Below are 23,674 nucleotides of genomic sequence, written 5' to 3' on the forward strand. Positions count from 1 at the left end.
CAGTGTTCACTGTCAGGTCGAGTGGAACCCAGGGCGGATGAATCAAGGCAGCACCTTATCTACCTTTGCTGGGGTAAGAGCCGCACGCCTCGGAGCGAGAGGAAAGGAACCCATATTGACTCGACTAGCTGCGCAAGTGCCAGTGTATGCAGCAAGACCTCGAAATCGTTCTAGATGATAGGCTTTTTGTGGAGAACAGATTGTGCCGCTTGAAAGGGCTGCGCGCAGTTTGGTTCTAGTACAAGGGATGGAGGGCGAGCCCGAGCCATGCCGCGTGATTGGCACATGTGATGGTGATTGCAGCGGTGGTGTCGACGCAATGACCTCGAGTAAGGGAAACGACAGGGTATGAAGGGAGTAGAAGAAGAAGCGATGGTAGAAAAGACGCAGGTGGCTGGAGGCAGCCCAATTGAAGAGTGACAACAGCGCAATTGAAATACGAGCTGTCAGACAAAAAGATCAAGAAAATACGAAGCAGAGGCCAATGAACTGTTTAGGCGCCTCGTGTCGGGATCTAGGCGGCGTGGGGGTGCGCAGGAGCCAGGCAGGAGCCGCCAGCAAGGGGGGTTCACTAGGCCATGCATCCCTGAAAGACAAAAGCCTAGTGAGCCCTAGAGGCAGCCGACAATACCCGCCTCCCGCTGCATTGGCCCAGACTCTCCGGGCCCCCTCTTCATCCCATCTCCCGTCTCCTTTCTGGCGCATGCCATCAGCCGTCTGCATACCTCGTCCCCTGTCCACAATCATGTTGCATGCTCCTTTGCACCCTCCACAAAGGGATGCTTTCCTTGCGGCTGAATCGATGCATCGTTCACTAACCTGGGGCCATGGTCATTGGTTGCTTGACCTTAGCTGGGTTCGATCACAGCTACCTAAGAAGGTAGTCAAGTTGGTGTGTTTTCCGGTTCTTCAAGTTCCTCAACTCCACATGTCGTGCTTGCCTCGCGTATGTATTCGTAGCTCATGACCTGATATGTTGTCATTCTATTTGATTTATCTGCCTTCCCTTGATTTGTCTTGATGTCCCAGACGAGCACGGGTCAAACTGGATTTCAAGAACCACTGTGAAGATCGCGGCCATTCGTACATGGCATCCTCCATCTTATGGCATTCCTGCCGACCGAGTCGTCATGGAATGAAGGACTTGAAGAATTGGAACTGTGTGGTCACGTTGCCAGGTATGTCCATGGTCTCTTGATGTGACATGTGCAAGGCTTACCGTCGCATCTAGGGGTAGAGATCCTGCTCAATCTCCAATCCACTCCTCGATCCACGATGCCGGTTGTTCGCCCTCCGAGCATTTCTACAATATGGCGGACGGTGGGGCAGGACTGGAGTTGGATGCGACAGCACTTGAAGAGGCGAAAACAGATTTGGTGGATGTCACACAGTCACCAAGGGATCTGGGTATGAGTAGATGCGCCTCATCCACTCTATACTTACATGGGGATCGAGAACCCGTTCACGTGTCAAACCCACGCGAAGCTTTCGACTTGCCGAATACTCTGAAGGACCATTCAACAAGCCACAACGATACTTGGAATTACCTAGATCGGCTAGACAACCACATTCACTTCGTCACCAAAGTCAAAAAGATCAGGCAGCAGCGGCAGAAAGTCCAAGCGCTCAGGATACAAGCAAGAGATGAACGGAGTAGGATGAAGCATACGCGAGATAGACTGCAAGAAGCCTTTGGCAGTTTTCTAGAGGCAAGCGGAACCATGCTTTCCCTAGGAAATGGTTATGACAGTGCCACAGTCGGCTTGCGAGAGATGGAATCGACTTTCAGAGAACTGGAAGCCCAAGATATTGATCTTGATATTGTGGAATCGACTCTTGTTCCTGCAGAGTGGGAGCTCAAGGAATCCGAGCAACAACTTTACGAGGACATATTAGGATCATCAGCTTCTGATGGGAGTGATTCCGAGATTGGTGTCCAACTGATCAAAAAGATCCCTGAGAGTCTCCATGATATACCTAAAACTCATGACGTTAACGTGAGTCTCTCGCCCGAGTATGAGCCAACCAGTCAAGAGCGATTATCGGCATTAGCACGTCAAAGACAAGAAGTGACGGATAGGCTGCTGAGCCTGACAAACGAGTACGCCGCGCTCCAGGAAGACGTGCAGATGAGGACAGCAGTCGGTCTGCCTGTGGACGAATTCTCGCAAGAGGCTTTAGCAGCTTTTCCGAAGCGCCGGGCGCAATTGTTGAGAGAGTTGGCCGATCTAACCACGGGTCACAACACCCTATCTAACATGGTCGCTGAAGGGTCGGATCTGACGTCGAAGGAATCAGACACACTATTTGGACATGATCAATTCAACGACCTGCTGACCGATGCCGCGATGAGCCTGCCATCTCTGACCGAGGGCGACGAAGCGCTGCATCTTCAAGCCCGCGATTATGAGGAACGAAACAATGACATGGTTCCTTTTCTGTCTCAGCCTATCTTGGATGCCATGTTGCATAATCAAGGTAGAGAAGAGCAATCTCTTGTTTCTCCCTTTGCCCAGTATACGTCTGCTGCTTGGGATCTGCGCGGCCGGGGGCCTGAGCTACTTTCAGCCTTTGTATCCATGTGGATTGTTGGGTGCTTGCAATCGTCGTGGTGGTCCCTGATCCGCTTCATCTCCATAATTGACCTTGATGGGAAACTGCCTATTGAGACATTTGTGGAGTATATCAACAGGACGTTGTTTCAGGGCGACAACGGTTACAACACTCACCCTTATCTCAGCGAAGATCCAGAACGTTCTGGTTTCTCATGTACTCTTGAGGACGAAATATTTACTCCGTTGTCCGGCGCTACTGACAAATTCAACCAAGAGCTTCAGTGGAAGACTCGCCCCTTGAAACGAAGGCACAGCTCGGGATACTCGGCGGCGACGATCCACCGAAAACTTTCCAACCACACTTATCCGAAGACAGACTGAAGATCAGGGTCTAGCGATGAAAGAATTTGTAGCAGAGTCTTGAAGGCCATGCTAATGTCATGTTTCCATACCAGCAAAGCAACAGGTCTCGCCATGGGCTGTCATCGTGCTCGATTACCATCTTGGACAGCGAAAGAGGCCAAAAGGCTATACGAAATTTACTGAGCACGCGAGGCTCTCGACCCTCTGGCATGGCAAAATCCCCCACAAATTCAAGGCGGCGCCGCCTGAGCCTGAGACGGCTCGCATCGCTGCTTGAATTAGAAGGCGTTTTAAGGCTGAAGGATGCGGTCCGGGAGATACAATGCTTCGATGACTCACTGGGTTTTCCGGTCGTATTGCGCGGAGTCCGTTGTTGTTCCCCTTTTTCTGTTTTGTAAGCCTTTGCTGCGCGGAGTCCGTCATCAATCTCCTTTGGTTTTGTAAGTTTTATAGACCACATTCCCAATGTAAAACAGGCTTGTACGAGTATCACCTACTGTTTTGCTCGAATAAGCACTACGTACCAATTAGATTGGAGACAAACGATCAGATGAATACCATATCAGGCTTCAGGGGCCTTTCTGCACGCAGGACACAGCCTCAGAAAGTCGCAGCTGGTTTACAAAAATAGAGGATACAAGCTGAATCGTTGCCCTTTTCTTTCCCACGCCCAGTCCAACGTCAACCATTGAATGTGTTACGGCGCTCGCGTCCCCTTGTCTGTCTGTCTCTGCGGGAATCAACGCTCTCCAGAAAATGTGCACGTCAACTCCTCCTTCACGAGCTCATCTTGGGGCTCAATCACAGGGGGGATTCCGAATCACGAACGGAACCGCAAGGCAAACATTCTCCTTCGAGTCTAGCGTTGTTACACATCAGACGAGACGACAAGCAACACATTGATATCACGAGTGTGAGCCGTGTGATGATCCTTCGTGTTTTCCTATGGGTACAAGTAAGTCGCTGCGTACGTATTACGGGTAGCTGATGCGTCCTGGTGGCTGAGCCGGGATCCCATGAATCCGGGGCTGGAACTCAGAGGAGTAAAATAGTTGTTTCATTGGCGTCTCGGAAGACACCAGGCTGCGGATACGTTCAAGGAATGTCCTTGCTCGTTTCTATGAGTACTCCTTGATGCTGGTGGTGGCCGACCTTTCTTGTAGGTTGGCCGCAGGATGAGTACTTTCTGGAGGCCTGCAGGGACCCTATGTGCCCAGCAGTCAGCTAGAGGTCAGAAGTCAGAGTTCTTGAATGACCATGTATTGTTACTGATGAAGACGTGTTTTGGTCTGTTTCGTGGTCTTCGAGGTCTGCGACGGCCTCAGCCTTCGTGAGAGTTCTTTAGCAATGGTTTGCTTGGGGACTTTCTCTAGGCCCTTCCTCATCAACAGACACTTTAACTTCCCCCCAAAAACAAAAAGTCCTGTCGAATACTTCGACTAGTTCCATTTGGCAGGTTCAAGGCCTTCTCGGGCTCTGCATTGGGTTGTGACTCCAACCTGGTGTATTTGAAACCAAGGTGGTGACACTTTGACAGAGACGAATTCTTGCAACTTGGTAGGTTGAAGAAAGGAGGCATCAATTGCTGGTTCTTCGAACTCGGCCGGGTCTGATCTCCTTCACGCCGGGATAAGAGATGATTGTATATCTATCTTGCCGGACAGTAAAGACTTGCTTCTGGCTCGACACTGACACTTCGCCTAGCATTCGCGACTCATACTATAGCGTTATGTGACGGTTATAGAGCATATTGACGCAAGACAAGATCAAGGGATGAGAAGGAAATGCTTCCAACAACAGCAGCCCTAGGATAGTGGGCCGATCGGACACTGTCGACATCAGCAACATTAATGCCATCTTCACCAAAAGAGACCTTCCAGCACAAAGGATACAGGGTCAAGAGGCCAGAAGCTGTTAGACCAGCCAGCAACTGAAGAGATGAGCGACGATACCTACCTTCAAGGCCCCATCATACCGCCTGTTGTCATGGTCCACGCTTGCCGGCACGAAAGTTGCTGCCCACGGCAGATTCTGCACCTCCTCGAGTCGTTGGTGGTGAGATGGCTGACACTCGTCGCTCGTGATTGGACTTTGTCAGAGATGATTCCGCTTTTCTTGCAGGACTGCCTTGCATGAGCTTCATCGAACTGTACACAGCGGCCTCAAGCCTCATTCAAAGCTGTGTATTGTTCCTTCCTCTGGAATGTTGAGAACAACGACGCCGAGGCGCAATCGATCTCTGTTTCTCAAGACGCAGCCATTGTACGCTTCGCTCAAAAGTCAATCTATAATTGTGAGCACATTGGCTGCTTTCCAAAGTGCGTGATTGACATTACGCCTCACATTGGGCCGCTTTGCAGCACTTTCACCGCCAAATGCCTATCCAGTCACAAGTCACTGACTCGCCACATATGCGCGGGTTTTCTCCCCCGAGCCAAGCTTCATGGAATTTTCTCTTCGCACAAGCAGACATGAATGCACTGACTGTAGCACAGCATCCCAAATCTGGGCAGAGATGTGCTACACGCTAATCATTTTCCATGTGGAGACTGACATGAGCTAGTCGTGGGAGAGCAGTCAGTCGCTCTCTGCAGTCAGCGATTGGGGCTCTGAACTCGAGGCGCGCAATTGCAATTCCATTGATCTTGACCTATCACTCGTCAGTATCATGACTTTCTGGCACGGGAAATGTTTAGTACTAGAATTTCGTCCGCGTTTCGCCGATTAATTCAGCTTTGGTTGGTAGCTTTGGGAAATCAGGGATGACCTGTTTAGCTGAATGGCTCAACAGGAGCCAGGAGCCATCCCAGGCCCGTAGCAAAAGCAAACCGCACGGACCCAGCCCTGAAAGGCGCCTCATCGGTGTTGTTTCACCCTGTGCAGAGCAGCAAAGAGGCAGTGTTTTCCATCACAGCATTCGCAAGAGCAGGTGCGTATCTCGCCAAGGTTGGAATATTGGTCTCAAGCTCAGCTTCTTGCGCCGCCCTCGAGCCGCGGAAGCGGAATTTGTAATCGTCCTTGCTGGTCTTCTCCATGTCGGCCTCGCGACACAAGGGAGCACAAGCCCCGGGCGTGATATTCATATAAGGTCCACGGGGCACCGTCGGAAAAGGAAGGTTCCCCGTGACCAAGTGCAAGGTGCCAAAGCTGGATACAGTATTACGCCGTGCCATGTTACAGCACCACCGGACTTCGGTTCGTGCCATGGTTTTTGGGACCCCGAGAAGATTAGTGCCAAGCCAGGCAGACAAAGTACTGTGCATTCGTGCTATGATTAAATAATAATGAGCGGGAGTGAGGCGGACGACAGGGTCAAAATTAATTTCTTTTGGGGGGAAATTGCCACTTACCAGAACGGCAGTGGTGTCGGTGTAGTTGCTTTTGATTAGTGCACCACACCTTCTAATCCAATATATCCATATCTGAAGGGCACATGAACAAGCAGACTGAAAGTGAGGCGGGAATTCGGTCATTTCGTGGCTCAGGCGAGGCAACTGATTCACTGATATATTGGCCGGACGGCGTTTACAGAGCCCACAAGGCTGAAACTCGAGTTGTGACCTTTAAGAAGGCTGGGGAAAGAGTGGAGCCGGTTGGACGATGTGGAGATGGTTTTAAATACGAAGTATTGCCAGACCCACGGGATGATCGATGCGCGCAGAGGAAGAGCGGGGATCCGGTGGTCAAGGTAGATTAGGTACCTAGTATGTTTTTGGTGTTACTGATAAAGCATTTCGTAATGTCATGACAGGTACAGCTGAAAGGTTACAGCCGTTTACACTCTGACTAGCGGAAGTAAAACCCAGAAGCAGAAAAAAAGGCAGCCACCATTCCTCAAACAGTATACAAACATCTCACAAGGCTCTGAAGAAAAGGGGGTAGGCGGACAGCACCGACCTCCATCTCGGACAATCTGCGATAGTTGAGACAGAGAGGAGAAATGTGTCCAGCCACAAAACCAAAGCCCAGAAAGTGCATACATAGGCCTCCCAGCAGTGACTCTGCCTCTCCAGCATAGTGAAAGGGAATCAGTTGTGAGAATGGCTTCTGAAGAGGACGAACCCCCTGCTGCTGAGGTGGCGACACCTGGAGCAGCAGAAACGTATATATCTTGAAGGACTCAACCCTTGGTTCAAAGGGTTTTCAGCTGAGCGCTTGGGCCATCGTGGCCATCCAAGTCCGCTAAAGCCTGCTCTCGCCAGTAGGAACTGAAGTAAGGCATCGAGTCCTTGGAGATTCTCCCGACGTTCTTGACGAGGACGTTATGTTCAATAGTGAAAACCTTGTCGAAACGAATGCGACTTGCTTTGTGTAACTTGTTGTCGCCGCTTGCACCAACCACCTCGATGGGTTCCTTCCGCAGTTCACCCTCCTCGGGAAGAGACTCTGGCTTCGTACCCTCTAGGTAAATGATGGCATGTGCTTGACGATCATGTTTATCAAAACTCTTCCGGGTAGTCCCTTTCTCATGATAGGTATTAATGGGGATCGCCCACGAGAACCCATGGCCTTTCTTCACGACAGCGAATCGGCGGATCTGGCTATAGATCGTCTGGCCTAATGGACCCTGGGTTATATGGCCTGTGTCATCGCCAGGCTGTTTGATCGATGTGGTGTTGGCATGCACTTTGAACCCTGTGGCATTGTCATGCCATAGCATTTTGAAAACTCGGCCGAAGCTGAACCATTTGCTTTCCCTTATGCGATAGCCGGGTTCCATTCTGTCATTCGAGGCCTGAGATGGCAGTCGATTTTGTGTGGCTTCGTAAGAAGACTGTGGCCGCGCTATTTTGCTCTTTCCCTTTGCCGAGCTCTGAATCTGGTGAAATGGATACGAAGTTTGGGACACTGACATCGCTCCTTCATCCTCTTCTTCTCCCACTTTCTGAAGCATGGTCATCTGTCGGAGCTGGCCAGCGAGCTGGTCGAATTCCACACCCGTGTGGTTGAGATACTCTTCAGAGAGCCCGTCAAAGCGATTCCTGGACTCTTCGACGTCAGATGATGGTGAGGCAGGCCCATAACTCCTGGCTAGCAGATAAAGTCGCATGTATGTATCTCGAAGCCTTGGTTCCCTCAGACGGTCACATCTCATTGCTTCCAGAAGGAATTGATAGTCTTGGGTGGTGGACAAGTTCCGATAAACCTCGTCAGCAAGCACTCGCGAGTCGCTGCGCGGCTGGAATGTCCAGTCAAAGATAGCCCGCCAGAGGTCCTCATCGTCCACATGAGGGAAGGAGACGCCCTTGCCTTCTTTCACTTTGTTGGCCAGCGGTGATGTGGCAGATGTGGTTCTCTCAGAGAGAACAGCACTCTCTTCATGATCATCTCCAGGGCTATTTCTCACGCCCGAGCGACCATGGGCTGTGGCCTTATCCTTTGCACGACCTTCGGTCCTCGATGGGGTCTCTGGCTCTTTCACCTCGATTTCTCGTGGTGATTCAAGTCCAACAGCCGCGGCGGTTTCGTTTGCACCATCATCTTTCCCCCGGGAACGACGTGGCTTTCGCCTACGATCCTGCGGAGAAGACATCTCTTTAACCTGAACCGACAAACAAAGCCGGGTTTGTTCGGGATTTGAAAAACTATAGGCTGGGATGTCTTTTGGCAGGGCTTAGGAAGCGGGGGTGCGGGAACCAGGGGTTCCCAAAGACTTATCCCTTCCAATGGATAAGTGAACTGGAGTGCCTTGGACGGCAAAAGCGACCCTAGTCAGCTGGGTTGAGCAGCTCGCTCTAGTAAAAGAACGCCAGGGTATTCGAAAGTACGCAATTTAGAGAAGACGTATCCTGTAGCTGAAATGTCATCGGATGGGTGGTCTTATGCACTATGAGGGGGTACCCGAGAACCACTGGCACCCTTCAGTTGTCCCTCTGAGGCTCTTGTCCCGCTAGAAAGCGTCTCTAGAACAATATTATGGAGGGTATTCTCGGTATCTCCTCCACTGTCCACTTCAGTCGCATGCATGATTGAGAGAGAGTCATTGGAGGAGCGTGGAAGCCAGGCGGGGTTGCGTTGATTGCTAAGAGGCATTTGGTCGATGAGAGGCCACTCGGGCGACATTCACGTCCCTCGTACCCGACGAAACAGCAGACAGAGATAGAGCGAGAGAATCACCGACCCAAGGGAGAAGGGGGGGGAGGCGCCAGGGGGTTTGCAGGGGTTGCAGCTGCAGTGCATGGAGACGTGCTGCTTGGTGTTCTAGCTGCACCCGTGACGATTATACCGTATTGGCCATACACTGGTTAAACAGCCGTGTACGAGGTAATTTCGGCGGTAACGAGACCTTACGGCCCTTGTAAGTACCTAGGTATCTACCTACATCAATGTAGGTAGCGAGGTAGGTATGCACGTATAATTACCTGGATAGGTAATAAATCTACTAGTCTTACCTTCTAGCTTAGGAACACTGCAGCGGGCACTCTTCTTTGGAATTGCCTCCATGCTTCCTTATTCGACCCCTTGTATTCCAAAAGCACCGCCTCACTTGTCCACCATTTCCATTTTTTATACAGGAGGCATGACCCTCTGAAAAGAGGCGATTCTCGTCAACATGACTATACTTTTATGTACCCTTGGGAATGCCTTCGCTCGGCTCCTTGTTCGGGTGGAAATGGGGAAACAAACCGCAGCGCGGGTAAGCGAGGTTGCACGCTTCCGACGCTCCCTTGCATTGCACTGACACATTGTGACAGCTTGGAATCTAATCCACCAGCATCTTCCAACCTCCCACATTCTGAGGCCGGACCTCAAAATGCCACGGGTACACGCGAGGCCTCTCTCCTCGTCGGGGCAAACGTCGACGGTGGAAAACCAGAGAAATCCTCCATTCAGGTAGACAAGAGCATGGAAACTCCAAAACTTGCAAAGGATGGGACCCTGGGAACAAATGAACCTTTGGGGGATTCAGTTGATATTTCGAAGCAAGCGCCTCTACCAAATGATGATGTGGCCGGAGAGCCCGGTGGACAACAAGACTCTACAACTCGCATTCTGCCATCAGACATTGATCCTGACCCTCGTATAGGCGCACCGGAAGTGATTGACCGCTCGAAGGCTTTGCATAGTCAATGGAATCAATTTAATAAGAGCGTGACCTCCTTCACTGATGGTCTCATAAGAGCAGGCGACCTACGGAGAGAAGCTATTCGACGACGAGAAAATGTCGTCGGCGAAGTGGAAGGAATGCTAGCTTCTGCAGGTGACGGTGCTTTGCGAGATTTCAGAGGCACTCTACTTGGGTTGAAGCAAATCGAAACAGAATTGCAGGCAGAGGATAAAAAATTGATTCAGCAAGGTTTTCAGATTGGCCGCCAGGGCTCAAAGATCTTTGGCCCCGCCGCAGAGACTTCGTTCCAAATCCTGAATGACCAAGGAGTCGTTGTCCGGTCCGAGGAAAGTGTTACAGAGGATTCAGTTCTTTCTACCGACGACATTCGACTTGATCAAACCCCTGAGGCCCAACGTTATCTCTCCAAAATGGGCGATGTGGATGTATTACAGGACATATTAATAAATATGGACGCGGAGCTGAGAATGTTATCCGAAACGAACGAAACACTTGATGTTATGGAAGAACTTGAGACGAGGCGCAAGGAAGTGTTGAATGAATTGAGACTGGCTGAAGAGGACTTGGCCAAGCTTTACGAGGATCTACCAGAGAGGAGGGTCAACATTTCCGAAGAGCAAATTCGTCCGCCTTCGGAAACAGAGCAGCAACTTCCTAGCCAGAGCAATATCGATTACGGGGAAACTGGAGGTGTATTAGGGTCTCAGTCTCGGTCAGAGATTCAAGGAAACAGTCTCTCCCAAATCTTACAAAGCGCAACAAACGACAATTCGGTCCAATCGACGACAAAGGTCGAGGTCTATCTCGACTATCAGTCGCAGCAGTCTCCCGAAGAGCGGCAAAACTCCCCCCAAGCAGCTGAAGATGCCAGACCAGGAGGCGGTCAAGCTCAGGAAGTGGATTCTCAGACTGCTCAACTCGATAGCTAGTTTTGAGAGGAGAAATCTAAAGAGTCCTCTTCATCAAGAAATCTGCCCAGTCAAGCATTTTCATCAGGGACTAATGCTGACACGACTGTCCATCATCGACGGTTTGCACCAGACGGGCGGCAGAAAGCTCCAAACGACGACCACTATATCCATCCGCACAGTATCTACGCCATATGCCAGCATATCGCCCTTTCAACAGACTGGAAGTGCTTTGTGCTGGCATCTTAATTTCCTATCTTGGCCCTGCTTGCTTTTTTCCTTTTCGGAATTTCTTTCTTTTCCCCAGCTTGTAATTGTATTTCCACACCCACAGGGCTCTCTATATTCCTATTCGTCTTTCTGTCCTTTTCTTCTCTCGCGCATGACTGTCCCTGTTTGGGGAACTTTTCGGGGGAGTTCAGCCTTGCAATCCAGGTAGCACTTATGCTACAAGTCGTCCAGTCAGCTCTAGGGAGTCTCAAAAAGGGGAGGCATCCAACGACCGAGACATCAGCTGGCCTGTTCGGTTACCGAAGGGGAGAAAACCCGTCTCGCCACCAATGACCCTGAATACAACTCTCAGGTGGCACAGCCGTGGCTGATTGATTGCCTTGTGATATTCTATATTGCCAATCAATTGTTTGACATCTCTGGTCTCTTTCGAAATAGTTTTGCCACTTTGTTTTGTCCTACGCAGTGCAATAGGGGAGGCCCTCGAGCCGCGCCAGTGATGAGGTGTACTCGTAGTTGGCTGGTTTCAACAACCAAAACTGGGTCGGTTGGACGCTGTGCAACCTCTCTTCAAAGTGTACAAGTAGCAGGTGACGGCCCGGGCCTCGACCTACATAGGCGACTCGAGCGCACAATTCTGTGATACACAGAAGATGCAAGGCAGTCGTAGGCAGTTCCCAGATCCCAGTCGACATTCACGACGACGTATCTACACCCATGCAGTGGTGGATTGATAATTCAGACGAATCATGTCGAGGCACCATCCAGGGACCTCCAGGGCTCCGGGACTCGTAGGCTGGACACACATTGCACAGCCTCTTTCCAATTCAAGTCTCTTTCTGCGCCTGGCCAATGAGCCGGACAGATCCGTGGCCCAACATGGGTTCTGGAACGAGAGTCATGGCAGGCGAGCATCATCATTTGGTCTGGCTGGCTGGAGGCAACAACTAACTCGTATGCTCTACTTGAACGAGCGTGGGGGTGCCGTTGCCCTTCAGTGGTTATTGCAGCTTTGATTCAATGTTTTGAAAATACACCCGTCATTACTGGAATTTTCTGACCTATGCTCACAATGTAAATCGCAGGACTTGGGAGGGGATCCGGCAGGGAAACAACAGGTGTCGAACGCGCAATGGTACTGCTCGACGGATTGTTCCTTCAGCGCATTGGGCTAGGCTCACAAGGAGTCCACTGCAACTATCGAGCCAGGCAGCCTTCACCAACTCTTCTGTACCAGCCAGGCTTCAGGTCAGCATACCTATGTACTCTGCTTCGGCCCCAGTCTAGGCCCCGCCCAATGTCGGCACTGCGGGATGCGCCTGGCTTCATCGAAGGATCACCAGGCCGCTCGGCATCTGCCCGCTGGCTCGGGACGCTGTGGCTCTGTGTCTAAGTAATAGCTAGGTAGCTACCTGTTGCTAGTGAAGTGGGCGGGTGGAGATTCTCCACTCTGAAGCAGACGACATCGATGAGCCACGAGCACTCGTGCGAGAGAAGAATCGCGCTCGAGGGAGATGGATCTCGACGGAGGAAACTGACCAGTGGCTAGGCTGAGAGGGTGTAGAGAAGCTGAAAGGCACATTGCTTATGCCCCCTTCGTCATAGCATTGCGGCTGAAGATAATGGCTGCAACTGCCTCTTCACAAAACCGTATGGATGAGAGGGAAGGGAACTGCAATTCCTGCAGGGATCGTCGGGGGAATTTGCCCAAGTTGCAATCTTAATGGAGGGGTAGCCAGCCCCGTGATCGGTAGGAATGGGAAGGATGGAGCGACGAAAAGGTCAGTGATCGGTTAGCCAAATGCTAGTGATTCGACATCCTGCAGAAAGATGGTGGCCTGTATTTGCATCCCGAAGAGATGGCTCGGACAGTGACCCGTTATCCCTTGTCGGACATCTCGTCGTACCACTTACATCCCCTGTATGAATTTCAGGTTCTTATAGCCCATGGGACCTTCTGCATACGAGTAGACCGAGTCCGTGTCTTGCCATCCTGAATCCTCACAGGGGTGGCTTCCAACTAGCGCTGGATTCGTCGGGCTTGTGCCAATGGGGTTGCCGGTAGCGGTGCACAAAGGACACCGAGGAGCGGGCAAAGGAGGTGTGCAGACTGCGAACTCGAGTTCGTGACGCATGCCATCGTAGCGAAGCAATTCTACCATTTCGTGTCGAAGTCACCAATAGGTCAAGCCCCCCTTGATCAGCTGGGTCTTAGGTCATGGCGACCTCTTCCCATTTAGCCGTCAGCTGGAACAACTTGGAAGTCGACGGGGCAGTGCATGTGGTGAATTGCATTGGTGGCCGATTACAAAGTCTGTTCTGTGATTTCGTCAGAGCGACTCCGTCCTCCGTCTCTTCCATTCTGCCGGCGGGTTGCTCGGTGGGTTTCCTATTTGCCGTCCCCGCAGTGAGGCTCTGCGGCTTACGGGGCCACCGTGCGCAACCGAGGCATTGCAGCGAAGGTCGTCCGGAGGAGGAGAGCCAGCAGAAGCTGATGGACAGATGACCGATGACTTCAATAGTGCTATGAGATATGTATATCGTGAATTCGTGACACCCTGCACCAAGCAGAGCCGGGGTTGTTCAATCCCCATTAATGACAGATCAAAAAGAATTTCCCTTCTGTGATTGCAACAAGAGTGAGGTGCAACAATCGGCAAAACAACATCGTCCAATATAGAAAGATCAACTGCAACACATCGTTCAAGTCTACTTACAAAGGCAATGATCTCCTCCGTGGCAAAATAAGCAATAAGGGGAACCCGCAGCCATGAGGAGACAATTGCCAAGGCAGAAGACGCGGTGCTTTGTAGGATGGAACAAACTCGTTCGGTAGAAAAGTATGGGAAAGACAAGCTCCACCACAACAATATGCCTTGGTCACGTCGAAGGTTGGAATTTGGAACGTAAACGGCGGGGTATCAAGTATGGATCGGTCTGAGATAGGTTCAGTAACGTATTTTGATGATGTAGATCATGGTGGAAACGGTGCCGTGGAGACAAGTCAAGTCTCTCAAGGGAGTGCGTTGACCCTCTGGAAATAACTGAGCAAGTATGGCAGACAGTCTTTGGTCACCCAGCCCACGTCCAAGGTTTTCACTGTGTGTTGCACCGTCTGCGGTTGGGAGTAGCAGAGACGGCTCCACGGATTCAGTCTCTGATCTGGACTTGCTTTCTTGACTGCGATAGGGATTTTGTTCGATCTAGGTTCGCCCGGTTGGTGCTGAGGCTCTGTGTCGTCCATATAGATGATGGAATGGGCGTCAATATCTGTTGGGGACCTTTTGAATTTGGCCAGTCCTCTTTTGCCGTAGGTGCTGATATGAATACAAACACTGCAGCCGTGACCCTGTCGGACGACAACCATCCTGCGGATCGAGGTGTATATGAGTTGTCCATAGGGCCCTATGCTCACATGCTCGCTCAGGTAGCTGTGTCGCGAGTCGTTCCCGGTGTTTCCGGAGCCCTCGTTGTAGGGTTCATGCCAGAGCATAGCAAAGACGCGCCCCGGTTGGTAGTAGGCTGATGGTCTAGTTACGTACCTGGAGTCTAATGCTGCGGTGGCATTCTCGCCTCGCGGAATTTGCGTTGTCGGACCCGGTTGCCTAGGACGGCTTTCATCATCTCCACCCGAGCTACGCAGACTCAAAAGTGCAAGGCTCGGGGGGCTGGTTTCATGAGAGGCTGTGGTTGAGAATGAACCTTGCTGAGCTAAGTGAGCTTGATTAACTGTATAAGATGTGGTCATCGGCGTCTGTGGTTGCTGGGGGCTGCTGGTGGTGGTTAGAGGGCCATGGCCGGCACTCTGCAACTGTCTTTTGGCATCGACACGAGCTTTGTCCACTTCTTCATAAAGTTGTTTCCTCGTAGAAGACGCTTTGTCAAGCAACTGGTCGAAGAAGCGGTTGATGGTTTCATCCACCTCTTCAGTCGTCACTCTCTTGGGATGTCGTGCTTCGATGAGTTTCTGGCGTATGTGTTGTAATTGCTTGAGAATCACATATTGTTGAATGCAACTATCACCGTACATAGCTTTGCCACTATATTTCACCTCGGATCCGCGGCTCGCGTAACGATACGCGTGAATGGCTTCTGTCCGAAGAGCTTGTGCTTCCTGTCTGAGAACCGAGGGATTCGCCCGAAGATATGTCGCGACATTCTCAAAATCGCCTTTCGGGATATTTGCGAACCCTCGAAGCAGCAAGTCTAGACTGCTGTTGAACGACGACGCACCCGGTGCGTTTGGATGGGAAACCCGAGGGCTCTGTTGTTCCCCAGGAGCAATTTCATAGCCCCGTGAAGTTCTGTACTCGGGGTCAGCAACGAAAAGTCAACCAAAACATCCTCATAGAGTTCACCTCTCCTGAGGGAATATTGGGTTGCTCGCAATTGACGGACGTTGATGTTGGTCGGCAACGGTAAATCTTGCTTGCGCCGGTTGAGGAACGATCTGCGGCGTGGATCGAGGAGCATCGCTGAAAACATGAGATATGAAGGTCTCGATCAAGTTGATATGTAGAGAACTTACGGGCGTCTCTGCGCAGGAACTTGTCCATCATTCCTCGGGTCGTCGTTGTTTCGTCCTTTTCTAGAGTAAGTTGACAGTCTTCTTGGAGCAGGCGCCGTATCTTACCAGCAGCTCGACCATTACTGCGCCTGTCGCCCCGTATAGGCAAGGACTTGGGCTGGTCGGGCATGTCGGATCACTTCACCAACCCAAGAGACAGAAGATCTGCAGTCGAGCCACATTCAGGTAAAGAACCTGTCCCGGGGGAGGAGGGGCTCCAAGCTCATCATATATCGGGTCACCAGGGCAGGAGATATTCTTGAGACCTGGGAGACCTGGGAGACCTAGGGTGCCGGTCCAGACCAGCCGAGTCCGGTAGAGTGGTAGCATATCCTCCAGAAGCCAAAGCTGCAGATTGCACTTGGAGAGCTCGAGTTGACTGGGCTGAAGAATGCAGGTGGTTCAGCCATGCCTGCGTGTTGGCAGTCATCTCATTTGACGGGCGGGACAAGCGTGATGAGCTAGTGCGAGAGGATGGATGCCTGAGGCACGTAAGGGAGGGAGGGTTGGAGTATCGTAGTGATAGGCAGTTTGGTGTGCGTAGGTCCCAAGGTGGTGTACTGGTATTGAGACTGTAACATGAGTTGTAAGGACGAGGGGAATTTGACGGAGGCGAGATAGAATAACGGCAAGCCCGCTCGCCCGCCGGCCCCTTCCTCCTCCTTGCCTACCTGGGTACTTACCTACCTAGGTATTGTGGTTCCATGCCTAGCTCGATGCCTAGCTCGGTGCCTAGAGTAGATCCTTTGGCACCACTACAGTGACACCTTAGGTAGGTAGTCCTTGAGAGTCTTGCTGCGCCACTAACCAGCCGCTCCCTCTTTCTCATGCAATTCCTAGCAAAGGGCTGCAAGAACCCCCCCTGGCACCCGTCTGGTGAGCCCAAAATGAGACCCGACATTTCTGCACCTCCTGCCCGACACTGCAACCAGTCACACCAGCACGAACAGCACACCATGCCATGCGGCTGGCACTTCCTACCCATGCACCTGCGCCTTCTAACCCCCTTCTCGCACCGATACAAGTAGGCGCTGGCTCCCTCCTCGATCGATGGCATCGTGCACTCGTGCTTCATCTTGTCTGTGCTCCACTACCTAGATACTCATTTTGCTCCGAGCCTAGTGAGCATGAATGCATTCAGCTCTGAGTTTCCTGACCGGTGGCCGGCAATTGAAGGGTCGGCTATTCCCATGGTCTAAACCTGCTCCTAAAACGTAAGTCCTCTGTAACCCGTTCCAATCCAGCTTGTATCTGCTTTGAGCCGCAATGCTGATACTTCGATTGATAGAGATGGCTTCGTCCCCAAGAAGTCTCCATCCGTTCACCTGTCGCGCCTATCGAAGCATGGCAGGGAGAAATGGGCATATCCCGCGAAGCCCACAGAGGACGTGGCTGGCCGAGACCCCGGTGGTCTGTCGTCCAATTCCAAAGCCTCGTCTGATGATGTGAAAGAGCAAAGGCAAGAGCAGGAAGCAACAGGGGATGGTAACGGCCAACAAGAAACAGCATTGGGGGACCCTCGTGTGATCGATTGCATAGCAACATTGCAAAGGCAACAAGACATCAATGCACAGGTTCTAGCGCAAGTCTTTGAGTTGAACGCAATAAGGGCTCCCATGTTCCAGCAGACGGAGGATGTGGTCGACTCCTTGAAGGAGCTTCTACATCAAGTAACTGATCTCACCAAATCGGCGGATTTGCCTGACCATCTCACTGCACAGCTTGGTGATATACAACGCAAATTTGATCTGTTCTGTAAAGGTCCATTTGCCTCTTTCCGGGCAGATGAGGCCAAATGTGCTCATTTGGAAAACGATATCATTCAGTCTCTCTTTCACTCTGGCAGGCGTTTAGATAGGGTCCTGGACACGAACGCTGACAAACCAGCTGTTTTCCCAGAGTCTGAAACTATTATGAGTTTAGCAGACGAGCAAGAGGACTTGGGTGATGGACCTGCCGAGCGCTCGCCAGAAGATATTCAATACCTGTCGACGATCGGCGACCGCGACATGATACTTGAACTGCTCTCAGATCTTCGGGGAGAGCAGAGACAGCTCCTTGAAGAGCAGAAATCAAGAGCTCATTTCGGTCTCAGCTTGGATGAAGACTCGTTGCGTTTCCTAGACACCTTTGACCATCAGGAACAGGTACTGCTTGACGAGCTAGAATATGCGGAATTAGGACTGGAAGCTTTGAAACAGCTCATGGCAGACGATGAAGCCCTAGCAATCTCCAACGAAGCTTTGGAGCGTGAACCGGATGAGGATCAAGGCGCCATGAGGTATCTTGAGAGGGAGATGCTGTTGAGCCATCCCATTTCCCTCCCTAGCCGGAGAGCGATGCAAAGCCCGCTCTATCAAGGGATTCTGCATCGCAAAATCAGATTGGTAGATCACCTCCGTGGTCCAGACATGATCCCAGTGGACCCTGGCGACTTCGTCAATGTGTGGCTACTGCAACGGTTACAGTCTTTGCCTCGACTCCTCGGCGAGTACGCCTCACTCACGGAGACACAATACGCGGAGATCGAAGATGATGATTTGGAGGATCTCTTTCTCGAGAAGTGGTTCAATGACTCCACAGCCGCCGATTTCGCGAAGCACCGCACATTTGCGGACCAACAATCCATGCAAGCAAATCTCGCAGAGTCGGGAAATCTGGAGCAGCGAAGCCTTTCTGCCGTGCCTGTCCGCCCGACGTCTATACCACTGCTGAGGCTGGGCGATTCCACGACCGCAAAAGACATAATTACACAGGCGATGCAGGCACAAGGCATATTGTCTCCACCTCTGTCTGACACATAGTTATTTGTCAACCACCGACTCTCCTCGCCCTCGCCCTCGCGCCAGACGTCTTTTTCCTTCTAGCTTTCTCTGCTATGTGCGGTCGATTCGAAGAAGCTACCTAGGTAGGCAACTACATTGTTGCTGTTAGCCGGGCGTCGGTTTTCTATGTGCTATCCAGATTATGTTCTTCCATTGTTTGTCCTCGTACCGCCCGCTTGCGGCGAGGAATCTGTTGCAACAGAATTCCAGCAAGGCAGAGGCGTAGCGGTTCATCATGTATTGGACTACGAACTGATTACACGCAACATGGTTTTGGGCAACAATCATAGCGATTTGATACCTATGAAGTGTCATGCAATAGCTGTTGGGACCACCAGTCGACAGCAACGATGCAATCGGATGAAGACCTCTGAGTCCTGCTCTCGATGCAGAGAGTCCTAGGGACCATTTTGTCTCCTCCCGATTTGGCACTATAATAGCCCTCCATCTCCGAAGACACTTCCTGGTGCAGGATAACGAGCCCGACATTGGGACTGCACCCCTTTAGCCTCGTATGTCGAGTTACCTATGCGACATTGCTTTCACTTGCGTCCACGATACGGGACAACAAACTCAAGTCATCTGTGCATCATGGAAGAGACTGCTAGACCACGTCTATGCCTACCGACTCCTCATGACGGCTTCCCAGGCAACACATCAGCCAGGCGCCAGCATCGGCCTCCTTAGATATTCTATCCGATTTCTCGACTCAACCACGGTAGCCCAGCGAGAAGCCAGAACGCCGTCCCGAACCAATTCGACGTTAGCAGCCGACTTCTCACCTACGAGAACAAGAACGAGTGCTCGTTTCTTACGTTGTTAAAGCATCTCCAGTTTCGACCAAGCAAGGCACCCATCCTCGTTTCCCAGATCAGTGATGGCAGGGCGTAACTCAGAGAGATTCCATTGGCCCGCACCCGTCCAATCGCTACTCATACCCCCACCCCGGGGCCCGTTTCATGTGTCTGGCAATTTTACCTCTTTGATGAGTGAAGTCTGGCTCCATCGAATCAAAGAAAAGATAAAGCTGCAACTGGTTGAGATCGGGCTCTATCTTTTTCCAAGCGCACTCGTAGCCTTGTCGAGACTGGATTGTGAAACGGAAGAGGAATAAAAAGGGGGGGTGGGGGCGAATCTCGTCCACAGACACCATTTACGTCGTCTAGGCATCACGATCAGGCTGGAAAAAGCACGGCATCCATGCATTCGATGAGGACGCCTTTTCCAAACGTCCCAGAAACCAGTTGCATCTGGGAACGGCACTCATCCTAAAATGATCCAAAACGTGGCGTGCAAACTTCCATTCCACCCATCCATCCCGTCCCAAAAGTTCCATCTACTCGCCCCCGTGCGAGTTATATGCCGTGATCAGAGGATACCTTAGGCGCCAGGCTCAGAGACCGATGCATGTAACGAGCAGTCTGACCAGCACATTCTCCCCAGGCCTTGAATGGCAAATATTGATCGAAGTGTCGAGCAGTACAGAAGCATAGCAAGGCATGGCAAGGCAACTAAGCAGCGACGTAACTCGTACTCGTAGGCTCTGTGTGTGTATATGTCTTGTAATCCAGTCATTGTAAGCCCTGCCGAGGAGGCGCCTTGACATGGCTGAACAGCTGCGTTGGGGCTCATCTTGACTACCTAGGTACCTACCTAGGTAGTTAGGCTCCCTCTGCAGAAAGTAATACCCATGCGTCGCACTGGGATCTGTGCATGTCCTCGTCCTTGGGGACAGTCTCGGCGCCACAGCATGTGACATGGTAGAAGTCGAAAGTGACCACAGAAAAGGGCAGTAACAAAGACTTGGAAATCATTCAGCATCTTGAATCAATTTGATTGAGGGCACATGCGAGCAGAAACTCGTCTTCTCCGTCTTCACTTTGGATTCTGCCTCCCTGAAAGGTGGCCACGATGCTTACATTCACAGCCTAATCTCCCTTGTCCCTGTATTGTACACATCTCTTTCGCCCTTAACGTCTGGTCGAGACAAACACAACCCCTCGTGGTGGTGCAAACATTCCGGACAGTCATGTATCATCTCTTGCATCCGGGTATTTCTGTACAATCCTTCCCCTTTGCTCCCCACCGCTCCGAATGCTTGTATCTGCTCAAGGTGTATCCGCTCCCACAATGCATCGACAGGAACCGCCATCGCCATCGCTCAAGCTCACTGGAATAGACAGACCCGCCACGTCCATAAAATGAGCCCATAGAGCCCGAATATCGTGGTGTTTGCCGCCCTTTCCAAATTCCCGCCCACGCTAGGTCATAACATCGTGAAATTCGTCGCTTGAATCCTAAATTCAAACTTGCTTTCGCGCAAGAGAACAATCATAAATAACGCTCAAGTATTCCTTTTCAACCTTGAGCTTTGAGCGCACCCACAGCCTTGTTGACCTCGTCACCGGCGATCTTCTCCCACTTTGCCTTGTCGTCCACATCAAGGGCCTCAAAATCACCAATCTTATCGTACAGCATCCGGGAAATGTCGCGATTGATCGCCGTGTATTCATCTTTCGTAATGGTTTGGTCATTATAGTGTGGTTTGAGGGCGCTCGCAACGAGCTTTTGCACGTCGGCTTTTGCAGTCAGAGACATGGTTGCGCGGTTGGGCGAAGCCTCGGTCGAGCGCGAATCCACAGTAGAATCCTGCCCATTTTCAAGAATGCGTGGTACTCGACTCCTAGGTCTTGGCTGTGCTAATGGTGTAGACGTCGAAGGAGGTGGAGGAATCCTCGATCCATTAAACCGGGGGCCATTCGTCTCTGCCTGTTTCGGCTCTGGCGAGGTAGATCGTTGAGGAGAGTATTCAGTGGATGGAAAGACAGGCTGTATGCTCGAAGACAAGCCAGCAGGGGAGCCAGGTCTGAGCCCTGCAAGAAGTGGAGGTGGAGTAGCTGACATTGCCCGAGGCGAAGAATGATTCGAGGGTAGAGGAGATAAAGCAGGTGAGGACGGTCGCGGAGAATTTTGGTCCGCTGGTGGACTTGCTGCAGGACGAGGAGAAGGACGATGGAGATTGATACTATGAGTACCGGAACCAGCATCCTCAACTTCTTGCAAAAGGGATTGCAGAAAGCTGGGCCCCGCTGGTTCCACATTAGGCTGCCTTCTTGGAATGGGACTGGCGATGCGTGAAGGCTGCCGTCGCCGATTGCTGGTAATGGTAACAGCATGACCATCAGAAACTGTGCGGCTAGACGCGCTAGGGCGTCGACGTTTGTTCGCAGACGAGGGTTCGTTCTCGGGTTCTGCTGGAGACGATGTAGGGGATTTCCGCTTTCTTTTGCGTGTCGAACTGGGCTCACTCGGAGAGGCTCGAGCTTGGTCAAAGGCATGCCATGCCAGGAGTTCATCTGCAGTCTCGGCTTGTGGAAGCGGAGACGCTCTTACGCGTCGGTTCCTCGGTGTCGAATCACCCCCGGGGCTGCTGGGAAGTGCTGGTTCCGTCTCCCTAAACCGACTGCCAGCCCCATGAAGTTCTGCAACCTGCATCCGGCGCAACCAAGCGTCATGGGCCTGCCTATCGGCCTGGGTGCGTTGCCGGTGACGCCTCAGATATCTGGCTGATGATTCATCGTCCTCATAAGGAAAGTCAAGGTCAAGGTTGATGCGTGACCAAACAGACTGCCAGACTTGATTCCAGCTTGACTCTTGACCTCGTTGCCTGCGCTGTTGGCCTCGCGTGCGTCTTCGATTCGGTCGCCCTGACCGCACAATTACACGAGGGTCAAGATCTCGCTGTGCTCTGCAGTTGTCACAAAACCAGTGGCCGTAGGGCACCTCTTGCAAATCGACACAATAAGTATGCCATAATTTCTGACAGCCATCGCAGTACATCAGGACGTCTTCATTATCGTCTTCGCCGCAGGCCTGACAGGGTTGGTCCTCATCCTCCTCTTCTGGGATTTCGAGAAACATGGAAGGGTCCAACTCGGCAACCTGCGTTCGGTCTTCGACAGAGTATGACGAAATGACATCGCCTATGTTCATGTTAGCATGGTGTGTAATGGAACAGCGACTGGGCTGGTTAAACATACCGTTGATAGTCCGCATCAATTCGACGAGATGAAAACTGGCACGACAGATCGGGCAACTGTTTGCTCTTTCTACCCATGGCGTGAGACATTCGTTGTGCAGGTAGTGCCCACACGGCCTCAAATGGGCGATCAACTCGGTCGAGTCTTTGTCCGCCGAGGTCGTGATAGTTGGCTCATGTTCGGCTTCAATCGTCCTCGAGGCGGCGGCGTCGATGCTGGGTGGAGACTTGGCAGCAGGGTTGGCAAGGGGAGCTGCAACTTCGCCATCGCCGCTGCTCAAGTCTCCTAAGCAGACAATACAGGTATCTGACATTCAGATACGCCAGGAGATTTTTGAGGGAACTCAAGCAGCAGCAGGGTCATGGGCACAGGACGGGTGTTTGGTGGTGGCATTTAAAGTGTCAAGAAGAGGGAAGAAGCGACGGTGCAGGTGGAGCGAGCAGATCCGATTTAAGGGCCCGCTGAAAGCGGCAGCTGTGGCGAACCAATGGAAATAGGCGGCTTGGAGCTGGATGATGAATGTGACTGGCTTCTGGGGCTGTTCGCTCAGCAGGCTCAGCTTTGGTGGCACCCAGTGGCAGCCTCAGCTCATCCCTCGGTTGAATTCTTGGCCAGGATGGGGTAAGCTCGAGGATCGGGGGATCATTCGCATCTTGAATGGCAGATGACGCCTGCTCGTGCCTAAAACCTAGAAGAAAGAGCATTAAAAGATCCAGGCAACAAGGAGAAGCGCGTTCGCACCTTGGCTGCTTCGAAGTTGTCGAAAGGATCTCATCAACGGAACGATGAGGTCACAGCCTCGGAAATAGTGTGCAAGTGTACTCATAAGAAGCAGCACCTCTCGTTTCAAGCCTTCCAAGTAGCGGTGAATTTGAAGTCGGGGTAAGATGGGCCAAGGGGTGAGATTTAGGGGCCACTCCATGATATCCCTTCAAATGAGGCATCGGTAGTCACCCGGTGCACAACGTGGAGACATAAATCGCGCTGCCGGCTGGACTGAATGAATGACAAGTGTTTGCGGTCCGTACGGCATCAGTCATAGACATGAGACTTCGAGCAAAGCCGACTTTGCGGCCTTGAGGTCGGATCAAAATCGGCTGCTCGAAGCACAGCAAC

General features: G+C 51.8%; 6 protein-coding genes across 6 annotated transcripts; 3 read left to right on the plus strand and 3 right to left on the minus strand.

The window, feature by feature from the left end:
- Window positions 1-1,104: 1,104 nt before the first annotated feature.
- Z520_11040 (uncharacterized protein) lies at window positions 1,105-2,936 on the plus strand (the record flags this gene model as incomplete). Its single annotated transcript, XM_016781531.1, has 2 exons — window positions 1,105-1,178; window positions 1,232-2,936. The coding sequence occupies 2 exons, from the start codon at window positions 1,105-1,107 to the stop codon at window positions 2,934-2,936; spliced, it is 1,779 nt and encodes a 592-aa protein (XP_016627309.1).
- A 4,114-nt stretch (window positions 2,937-7,050) lies between these two features.
- On the minus strand, window positions 7,051-8,451 carry Z520_11041 (uncharacterized protein; the record flags this gene model as incomplete). Its single annotated transcript, XM_016781532.1, has 1 exon — window positions 7,051-8,451. The coding sequence occupies one exon, from the start codon at window positions 8,449-8,451 to the stop codon at window positions 7,051-7,053; it is 1,401 nt and encodes a 466-aa protein (XP_016627310.1).
- Window positions 8,452-9,499: 1,048 nt separating this feature from the next.
- Z520_11042 (uncharacterized protein) lies at window positions 9,500-10,916 on the plus strand (the record flags this gene model as incomplete). The annotated part of the gene is made up of 2 exons (XM_016781533.1): window positions 9,500-9,555; window positions 9,614-10,916. The coding sequence occupies 2 exons, from the start codon at window positions 9,500-9,502 to the stop codon at window positions 10,914-10,916; spliced, it is 1,359 nt and encodes a 452-aa protein (XP_016627311.1).
- A 3,223-nt stretch (window positions 10,917-14,139) lies between these two features.
- Z520_11043 (uncharacterized protein) lies at window positions 14,140-15,823 on the minus strand (the record flags this gene model as incomplete). Its single annotated transcript, XM_016781534.1, has 4 exons — window positions 14,140-15,430; window positions 15,485-15,601; window positions 15,655-15,709; window positions 15,760-15,823. The coding sequence occupies 4 exons, from the start codon at window positions 15,821-15,823 to the stop codon at window positions 14,140-14,142; spliced, it is 1,527 nt and encodes a 508-aa protein (XP_016627312.1).
- A 1,001-nt stretch (window positions 15,824-16,824) lies between these two features.
- Window positions 16,825-18,497, plus strand: Z520_11044 (uncharacterized protein; the record flags this gene model as incomplete). The annotated part of the gene is made up of 2 exons (XM_016781535.1): window positions 16,825-16,907; window positions 16,982-18,497. 2 exons carry the CDS (start codon window positions 16,825-16,827, stop codon window positions 18,495-18,497), a joined length of 1,599 nt encoding a protein of 532 aa, XP_016627313.1.
- Window positions 18,498-20,876: 2,379 nt separating this feature from the next.
- Window positions 20,877-22,871, minus strand: Z520_11045 (uncharacterized protein; the record flags this gene model as incomplete). Its single annotated transcript, XM_016781536.1, has 2 exons — window positions 20,877-22,501; window positions 22,559-22,871. 2 exons carry the CDS (start codon window positions 22,869-22,871, stop codon window positions 20,877-20,879), a joined length of 1,938 nt encoding a protein of 645 aa, XP_016627314.1.
- Window positions 22,872-23,674: the final 803 nt, after the last annotated feature.

Source organism: Fonsecaea multimorphosa, assembly GCF_000836435.1.
Source record: "Fonsecaea multimorphosa CBS 102226 unplaced genomic scaffold supercont1.35, whole genome shotgun sequence".
Taxonomy (NCBI): domain Eukaryota; kingdom Fungi; phylum Ascomycota; class Eurotiomycetes; order Chaetothyriales; family Herpotrichiellaceae; genus Fonsecaea; species Fonsecaea multimorphosa.